The sequence below is a fragment of the Hyperolius riggenbachi genome, chromosome 1 (assembly GCF_040937935.1).
Source record: "Hyperolius riggenbachi isolate aHypRig1 chromosome 1, aHypRig1.pri, whole genome shotgun sequence".
Lineage (NCBI taxonomy): Eukaryota > Metazoa > Chordata > Amphibia > Anura > Hyperoliidae > Hyperolius > Hyperolius riggenbachi.
Genome location: NC_090646.1, coordinates 566,366,951 through 566,376,994, shown reverse-complemented (window position 1 = coordinate 566,376,994; position 10,044 = coordinate 566,366,951). Strand labels below are relative to the sequence as shown.

Sequence of the window (10,044 nt, the reverse complement as noted above, 5' to 3'; positions counted from 1 at the left end):
TCTCTTGATAAGCTTCAAGAGGTAGTCACCTGAAATGGTCTTCCAACAGTCTTGAAGGAGTTCCCAGAGATGCTTAGCACTTGTTGGCCTTTTTGCCTTCACTCTGCGGTACAGCTCACCCCAAACCATCTCAATTGGGTTCAGGTCTGGTGACTGTGGAGGCCAGGTCATCTGGCGCAGCACCCCATCACTCTCCTTCCTGGTCAAATAGCCCTTACACAGCCTGGAGGTGTGTTTGGGGTCATTGTCCTGTTTAAAAATAAATGATGGTCCAACTAAACGCAAAGGTATCAGAGTCAGAGGATCAGCAGAATAGCCAGGCAAATGGTATTGCGTAAAAGGAAATAAATATGGCAGCCTTCATATCACTTCCAGCTCGGGTTCACTTTAACCCATTTCAACAGGAATCTGTTGATCTGACTGAGCAGCACCTCCTGGATTATCAGACTACTCACCTGTCAGTAAACTAAAGCAGAGAAACAATTTAGTTTAAGCGAGAAAATAACTTTTTGTCACAATTACTATAATACTTACACTGTCACAATGATGCGTTTTCTTACTTAACATAATCACCAGATCTGTTAGGACGTTTAGATTCTTGGTGAAGAACATCATAGTTCTGGTCTCTGACCAAAAGAGTCCGACAATGAAAGATGGAAACAACGTTTTCTGTGATTCTCTATTTTCTAAAAGCCTAGCATAATAAGAGCAAATTGAGAAATATTAGACATATTAGATTTGTTACTAGACCTACTTATGCTGTCTACAGAACAGAATAGGAAAAACAAATCTTAAATGCAAAAGACAAAAGGTGCATACAAACATATGATTTGGACTGGTTAATGACTGGCCAATTTTACCACTCTATAGTAGTATGAGGGTCGATTGTGAATACTATGAGCAGATTGTGTAGGTAAGCTCTCTTATTACATGAAGGTGGTAAAATTGGCTACCGTATATACTCGCATATAAACCGAGATACCCACGTTTCCCTTAGAAACCAGGAAAAAGTGATCGACTCATGTATAAGCCCCCTCCCCAGTATAGCACTCTCTACAGTAGCCAGATGTGCCCCCAGTACAAGTCATCCCCTATCCCCATAGCCAGATGTGCACCAAGGATGATACATCTGTGTCTCAAGACACCACTAGATGGTGTTATACTGTAGATATGAGAGACAGCGATTGCCACACAAGAAAAATCCCAGATTATTGCACCGTTGTCATGTTGCTTGCACGCTCTGCAAGTCGGGGACACAGGTAGTCTTGAGCAGTACACTATGCTCCAAAACTTGTTCCACTGTTTGGCTTCATTGATTCGCATATAAGGCGAGGGTGGTAACTTTTCAGCACATTTTTTGTGCTACAAAATTAGGTTTATACACGAGTATATGAGGTAATCATACATTGTGTGTTTGAGAGGCTAAGTCCACAGTCGAGCCTTAGGGCTGTGTCACACCAAAACATGATCTTGGAATGATTTGGTGTAAAATAGCCCACAGGATTTTATTGTCCAGGTACTTTTCAGCGCTGGCGATCAGATAACCTCTTTAAAAGTTCTCCTTGTGTGAAACACCCCTAAAAATGCTCTAATTCATGGAACACGATGGATGACGGACACTTTGATGTATCCTATGTTAAACATAGGATCCGTTCACAGCTGTGTTGATATATCCGTTCTGTCTGGTGTCCTTGTAGTGATGGAACCCAAAGTCCCGACCTGCACGACTTTTCCAGACGCCTTGCAGAAGTTGGACACATAATAGCAATGCTATTATGGAATGCCTGATGCAATGGACATGTCATATCCTTGTTGCATGGATGTTCAATCTGTGGATGGAGACAGCATATGCAAAGTCACTGTCCACAGCACTGAATGCACATAGAGTGAGAGCGAATTGGCAGTTGCTCAATGGGCAGAGGCAAAACAATACAAAGACACACAGTGTAGATATTACAAGTCAAGGGGGGGGGGACCACTGGGCAGGGTCCGGCGATGGAGGGTTTCTGCAGCGGTCAGGGGTGTTGACAGTATCAGCAGAATTACTTTAACCTGCAGTACACCTGATGGTAGTGTATGTTTTATCCCTGCATGTTTTTCTTTAGTAAAGAGTTCTTACTTGTTATACTGGGTGCCTATCTGCATGTACAGACAACTCTACTCCATCAAGGGGGCCCTGAGCCATTTGCCCTTTTGCTTGAATAGCAGTGCCGGCCCTGCCACTTCTGTGCTGTAATGCTTTCCTGTCTTAGCAGCTCTAGCCTGGTTCCACATTAAGCATGGCTAATGCCTGAGGGAAGAAGCTGTTCCTATTCCTAGAAGTTTTTGTTTTGACTGACTGGCATTTCAACCCTTAGGCCTCTTGCACACTGCAAGTGATTCCGATTTTTAATCAGTTTTTACATCCGATTCCGATTCCGATTTGCAGTTTGCTCCCTGCACACTGCAAATCGGAATCTGAATCGGATGTAAAAACTGATTAAAAAGCGGAATCTGAATCGGAATCACTTGCAGTGTGCAAGAGGCCTGAAGGCATAAGCTGGAAGATGCAGTGAGCAGGGTGAGAGGGGTCAGAGGCAATCTTGGTCACTCTTTTTCTGCACCTGCAGAGGCATAAAGAGATGATTTGCATATTTGGGAGTTAATTCATCATGGGAAACCACAGTTGTGTACTCAAAGCTGAATTATCACAAATACCTTCTATTTTAAGAAGGCACATTTGTAGTCAGTGTTGCTTTTTAATAGAAAGACTTTTCTGTCTCTTTTATATCTTTACACTTTCCTGGTGGTTCTAGGTTACCATGTGGTCTTTGGTTATTCTGTATTAGGTTTGCTGGTGAAGGAGATTTTTTTTTTTTTTTTATTACATTGTTTGTTTGATTGTACAACTTATTGCTTCTGCATGCGCATTTAACACCCAATCCAATGAACCTTTGAGGTCTCTTCACACTACAGTGCTGCCCATAATTATTCATACCCCTGGCAAATTTTAACTTAACCTCTTAAAGACCATGGGCTTTACCCCCCCCCCCCCCCCTAAAGACCAGGCTATTTTTGTCAAAAAAGGCCACTGCAGCTTTAAGGCCAAGCTGCAGGACCGCACAACACAGCACACCAGTGATTCCTCCCCCCTTTTCTTCCCACCAACAGAGCTCTCTGTTGGTGGGGTCTGATTGCCCCCCCCCCCCCCTCCCAGTGTTTATTTGTTTTGTATAAATATTGTCTTTTTTTATACATCTGCCTATTTTTTTTTTTACCTCTTGCTTTTCACTCCCTCCCACCCCACAGCCAGCCAATAACGGCGATCAGCTGTCATAGGCTTCTGCCTATGAGAGCCGATCGCTCTCATAGGCCCCATGGGGACAGCCGTGTTACATGGCTGTCTCCAGTACAGCGCTGCTGCTGATCGCAGCGCTGTACAATGTAATTAGACGGCGGTTCCGCTGTCTAGCAGTCTCCCGAGCGGCAACCGCCGCTCGGAGACTGAAGACGGAGCTCTGCTCCACCCACTAACAGGAGATGCACGCGCAGCATGCACTGCGAGCCCCAAAGACTTTACACCAATCAGCGTTAAGCTGGTCCTGGGGCTGCCGCCGCGACCACGCCCATTGGCGTGACGCGGTCGGCAAGCGGTTAAAGTTACTTTTATTCAACCAGCAAGTCATTTTTTAACGGGAAATTACATAGGTGTCTCCCAAAAGATAATAAGACGATGTACAAGAGGCATTATTGTGGGAAAAAAACAAAACAAAATTTCTCAGCTTTTATTTACATTTGAGCAAAAAGTGTCCAGTCTAAAATTATTTATACCTTTCTTAATAATCAATAGAAAAGCCTTTATTGGCTATTACAGCAGTCAAACACTTCCTGTAATTGCAGACCAGCTTTTTGTATGTCTCCACAGGTATTTTTGCCCATTCATCTTTAGCAATGAGCTCCAAATCTTTCAGGTTGGAGGGTCTTCTTGCCATCACCCTGATCTTTAGCTCCCCCCGCAGATTCTAAATTGGATTCAAGCCGGGACTCTGGCTGGACCACACCAAAACCTTAACCACTTTAGCCTTCAGTCGTTTTCACTTTATGCATCCGAGCAATGTTCACCTCCCATTCATTAGCCTATAACTTTATCACTACTTATCACAATGAACTGATCTATATCTTGTTTTTTCTGCCACCAATTAGGCTTTCTTTGGGGGGTACATTTTGCTTAGAGCCACTTTACTGTAAATGCATTTTAACAGGAAGAATAAGAGAAAAATGGAAAAAAAATCATTATTTCTCAGTTTTCAGCCATTATAGTTTTAAAATAATACATGCCTCCATAATCAAAACTCCCGTATTGTATTTGCCCATATGTCCTGGTTATTACACCGTTAAAATTATGTCCCTATCACAATGTATGGCGACAATATTTTATTTGGAAATAAAGGTGCATTTTTTCCGTTTTGCATCGATCACTATTTACAAGTTTAAAATAAAAAAAGTATAGAAATATTTCATCTTTACATTGATATTTAAAAAGTTTAGACCCTTAGGTAAATATTTACATTTTTTTTTATTATTGTAATGTTTTTGTTTTTTTATATTAACCACTTCAGCACCACAGGGTTTTTTGCTTAAAAACCAGAGCACTTTTCACATTTCAGCGCTCCTCCCATTCATTCACCAATAACTTTATTGCTACTCATCAGATGTAAATGATCTATATCTTGTTTTTTTTTGCCACAAATTATGCTTTGTGAGGGTGATATTTGCTTTTAGTAATTATGTTATTGTCTGTGCATTTTAAAGGAAAAAATAAGAAAAAAAAGTAAAAATACACTATTTCTCCATTTCCATCCACTATAGTTTTCAAATAAACAATGTTACCATAGGTAAAACCCACACATTGTATTTGCTAATTTGTCCTGGTTATCTCAACATTTAAATAATGTTCCTAGTACAATGTATGGCGATAATATATTAGTTTCTGGTTTGTGTTTGTTTTCTCATTGTACTCTATCAGTAATTAAAAGCCCTTATCTTCATGATTAACAGTAATACACTCTCATGGCATACATATTTTAAAAGCTAAGTCCCTAGGGTAACTATGTATTCTCTTTTCAATGCTGTCACTTTTGGGGTATAGAGTACATGAAAATAACAGTTTTATTGCTTTTCATTCAGTTTTCCGGTAAAAACAATCACATGACTTATCCCTCAGTTGTCAAACAACACAAAATCTATTCTCTCACTTGTCACGGTTAAAATGATACCCTATATACATAATCAGATAGCTTATTGGGCATACAGCACACTGTTTACCACAAGTACGCCTATCTACTCTCCTGAGCTTCAGATGAAGTTTTGTGGGGAGTAGATAAGCGTAGCAAGGGAGGTGAAGTGGTTAAACATTTTATTTGGGCATTTTTTGGGAGGGTGGGATGTAAACAGAACTTTTAGAATATAAATGTGTGTTAAGGTTTTTTTTTTTTACTTTTAGTTGTAGTTTTACTTTTTGGCCACAAGATGGCGGCCATGAGTTTGTTTACATGACGTCATTCTAAGCGTAACATACGCTTAGAGGGACGTATGGGGGACGCAACAGCCAGAAAAAGCGGAGCTTCTGAGAGAAGCTGTCGCTTTTTCTGCGGGGGAGAGGAATCAGTGATCGGGCACCATAGCCCGATTCACTAATTTGTGGGCTAACGATCCGCGGCCGGGAGCGCGCACATGGCCTCCTGGGCGTAGCTAGTACGTCCAGGAGGCCAAAGTAGTTAATGTTGTTGTCTGCTAACCATTTCTCCAACACTTTTGCTGTGTGCTTTGGGTCATTGTTATGCTGAAATGTCCACTGGTGCCCAAGGCCAAGTTTCTCTACAGACCGCCTGATGTTGTTGAGAATCCTCATGTATTGCTTTTTTCCATGCTGCCGTTTACTTTCATTAGGTTCTCTGGTCCATTGGCTGAAAAACACCCCCAAAGCATTAGGTTCCCACCACCATGTTTGACAGTGGGAATGGTGTTCTTTTGGTTGAAGGCTACTCCTTTTTTACGCCAAATGAAGGAAACACCATTATGACCAAACAAACAAATCTTGGTCTGCATCCATGGAACCCAGTAGTGTGCAGTGTCTGTTGGATTGTCTGCCTTGAGACATTGCCACCAGCAGACCCAAGATTCACCAGGATGGCCTTGGTGGTGATCCTTGAATACTTTTTCACCTTTCTCACTAGCCTCCTGGCCAGCACAGGTGTCACTTTTGGCTTCCGACCATGTCCTCTGAGATTTTCCAAAGCGTGGAACATCTTGTACTTTTTAATAATACTTTGCACTGTAACCACTGGAACTTGAAAACATTTTGAAATGGCCTTGTAGCCCTTTCCTGACTTGTGAGCAGCCACAATGCGCAGCCACAGGTCCTCACTGAGCTCCTTTGTCTTAGCCATGACTGTCCACAAACCAACTGCAGAGAGCTGCTGTTTTTCACCTGTTAAGTTGATTAAAACAGCTGTTCCCAATTAATCAGGGTAATTAGGATGCTTTAGAACAGCTTGGACTGTTTGGAATGGTATAGAACTTTGGATTTTCCCACAGACTGTGACAGTTTGTGAAGGGTATGAATAATTTGGGGCTGGACACTTTTTGCTTAAATGTAAATAAAAGCTGAGAAATGTTTTTTCCCCACAATAATAGCTCTTGTACATCGTCTTACTATCTTTTGGGAGACACCTGTGTAATTTCTCATTAAAAAATTACTTGCTGGTTGAATAAAAGTAACGAAGTCAAAATTTGCCAGGAGTATGAATAATTATGGGCAGCATTGTAAATTGCTCTTTCCTGTTACTGTCAGCCTCTCTATTCACTACAGCAGCACTGTTCCAATCACCTGCTGTGGAATGAGGTGTGTATGAAATGCATCCAAATGCATTGGAGAGTCAGCGATTGTGATCTCCATTAACTTGTACTGAATATGCTTCTGTCGCTCCATACTCTGCCATGGTCAGCAGCAGAGCTCAGCTTTGTGTACCACTGCCAGTGTTAATTAAGCTCATAGGTTTTTTTTTTTCTAATGTTTCTAGGCATACAATAAAAAGCTCTCACTTCATGGTAAGAAATTTGACTTCTTCTTGCATCACATTTGTGACAAACTTCAGTACTGTTGCAGCAATTTTTCTCCTTTTGTTACTATCCATTGCCAGATCTGATGTTTCATGGCATAAGCAGAAATTATTGAAAAAACATCTGTAAAACAAAATTACAATGAGATTATAAACCAACAAACAGATAAAGGGCCTGTTCGCATGGTGTCTGGTGTGTTGCAATGTAAACACAGACACTGAGCATACAAGAAAACATGCAATGCATCAGTGCTTCCGCATGGACCCCTTTACACCTCTGTCGCTGTATTTTATACCAAACTACAATACAGCAGTGCACATTTTCAGATAGAGTAATGCATTACCATTCATCAAATGCATGCCTCTGCACCAGACTCTTATGTTTTGTGCTGAATGCATATGTTACAGCAACGTATATCTGTGAACTGGTCATAATATTCTTATACATTTCAAACTAATCAAAACCCAGTTCCTGGCAAATATCTTAAGATAACGTTTCAAGCCCCCAAATCTAGGCCTGTATTTGTGGCAAGGCCACATATGCTGCTGCCTAAGGTCTCTCACTCTTCAGCCGACACCAACATGTCCAACATGTGATTCGCAGGTAACATGCTGACACATCACATGATGATACTAGGTGGAGAGTGGGAGAGACGCACAGCAGCTGAAGGGGAAGAGAAAGTTTCCTCGCTGTAGCCCAGTGGAGAGGTGAGCGACGAGACAGATAACTTAATTATACTGAAGGGGGGGGGGGGGGGGAAGACTACTACCTGGCTGCCAATACTGAAAGGAGGGGGGATGGGGAAGACGACTACCTATACTGAAGGGAGGGGGGTGATGATGAGAAACGGCTACCTGGCTATCTATAAAAAGGGAAGGGGGATGGAGATGAGACTGATACTTGGCTACCTATACTGAAGGGAGGGGGGTGGGGGAGACTGCCATCTGGCTACATATACTGAAGGGAGGGGGATGGGGGAAGACTGTTACCTGGCTACCTGTACTGAAGAGGGGGGGGGGGGAGGGGGACTGCCGTCCACAGTGTAATGTATTTATGCCACTAAAAAGAGGGGTATTCTAGTTTCCTGTATCTAGTTATTTTGTGCAAATCTTCTGGTCAGATTTGTTTCTGGTGCTCTATCAGAGCCAGGGGCGTTTCTAGGTTGCTAGGAGATCCGGGGCACCAAAAGGTAATAAGTGAGCGGCGCGCGTAGCGCTGCGGCAAAAAGGGGCGTGGTAATGCCCCAGAAAGTGGGCGTGGTGTAGGTGGGGCCAAATGTATATGAACATAGCAGTGGCGTAACTTAAATATATTCAATAGTCAGTATTTCACATAAATAAGCCACTCACCTGGCTTCTGTCTTGTCTTCAGCTGGCTGGCCTGTGTGCTGTACTCGGCTGGCGGTGATGCTGTGCTGGCCCGGCTGGTGGTTATGCTAAGCTATGCTGGCCTGGCTGGTGGTGATGCTGTGCTAGCTTGGCTGGCAGTGATTTTGAGCCACCCTGGCTTTGCTCAGTTACTTGCTGGGGGCTCTGCTGGGCAGGGCAATTTGCTGGGCGGCTTTGCTGGTCTGGGGGCATTTTGATGGGCTGGGGGCTTTACTAGGCTGTACGCTTTGCTGGGCTGAGAGCAGGAGGCTTTGCTAGGATGGGGGGTTTGCTTTGCTGGCCTGGGGCCCTGAGGCTTTGCTTGGCTGTAGATCATTAGATGCCCCCAGTAAAGGTTAGATAGGTAGGTGCCTCCAGTGTAGGTTAGATAGGTAGGTGCCTCCAGTGTAGGTTAGATAGGTAGGTTCCCCCAGTATAGGTAGGTGCCCCCAGTACAGGTTAAATAGGTAGGTGCCCCCAGTATAGATAGATAGGTAGGTTCCCCCAGTATAGGTTAGATAGGTAGGTGCCCCCAGTATAGGGTAGATAGGTAGGTGCCCCCAGTATAGGGTAGATAGGTAGGTGCCCCCAGTATAGGTTAGATAGGTAGGTGCCTCCAGTGTAGGTTAGATAGGTAGGTGCCTCCAGTGTAGGTTAGATAGGTAGGTTCCCCCAGTATAGGTTAGATAGGTAGGTGCCCCCCATACAGGTTAAATAGGTAGGTGCCCCCCAGTATAGGTTAGATAGGTAGGTTCCCCCAGTATAGGTTAGATATTTAGGTGCCCCCAGTATAGGGTAGATAGGTAGGTGCCCCCAGTATAGGTTAGATAGGTAGGTGGCTCCAGTGTAGGTTAGATAGGTAGGTGCCTCCAGTGTGGGTTAGAAAGGTAGGTTCCCCCCATAGGTAGGTGCCTCCAGTGTAGGTTAGATAGGTAGGTAGCCCCAGTAAAGGTTAGATAGGTAGGTGCCTCCAATATACGTTAGATAGGTAGGTGCCTCCAATATAGGTTAGATAGGTAGGTGCCTCCAGTGTAGGTTAGATAGGTAGGTGCCCCCAGTAAAGGTTAGATAGGTAGGTGCCTCCAATATAGGTTAGATAGGTAGGTGCCACAAGTGTAGGTTAGATAGGTAGGTGCCTCCAGTGTAGGTTAGATAGGTAGGTTCCCCCCAGTATAGGTTAGATAGGTAGGTGCCCCCCAGTATAGGTTAGATAGGTAGGTTCCTCCAGTGTAGGTTTTAGGTAGGTGCCTCCAGTGTAGGTTAGATAGGTAGGTTCCCCCCAGTATAGGTTAGACAGCGGCAGGAGGGGGGGGCGCTGGGCGGAGCGGGTATAGTTTAGTTAAAAACTCACCTTCTGATCCCGGCACGCATGCGCTTTCTGTCTTTTTCCTACTTCCTGTCCTGGTGTCCCTTGCATCGGTAACAGTGCCCCCTGTGAGGACATTGGTCACGTCATCACATGGGGCCCTGTAACCAAGGCGATGGACGTCGAGGGAGGAAGTAGGATGGAGGCTGTGCCTGCGGGGATCTAATCGGAAGGTAAGTTTTTAACTACACTATGCCCGCTCCCCCTCCT

General features: G+C 43.8%; 1 protein-coding gene across 3 annotated transcripts in view; it reads right to left on the bottom strand.

Moving 5' to 3' along the window:
- Window positions 1-10,044, bottom strand: part of SLF1 (SMC5-SMC6 complex localization factor 1) — a 147,732-nt gene that overhangs the window by 49,427 nt on the left and 88,261 nt on the right. For all 3 annotated transcript variants that reach the window (XM_068247552.1, XM_068247572.1, XM_068247563.1), the window contains exons 11-12: window positions 7,084-7,224; window positions 535-694 (exon numbers count right to left, since the gene is read on the bottom strand). In XM_068247552.1, the coding sequence (XP_068103653.1) occupies window positions 535-694; window positions 7,084-7,224 (301 nt within the window). The remainder of the gene's footprint in view (window positions 1-534; window positions 695-7,083; window positions 7,225-10,044) is intronic.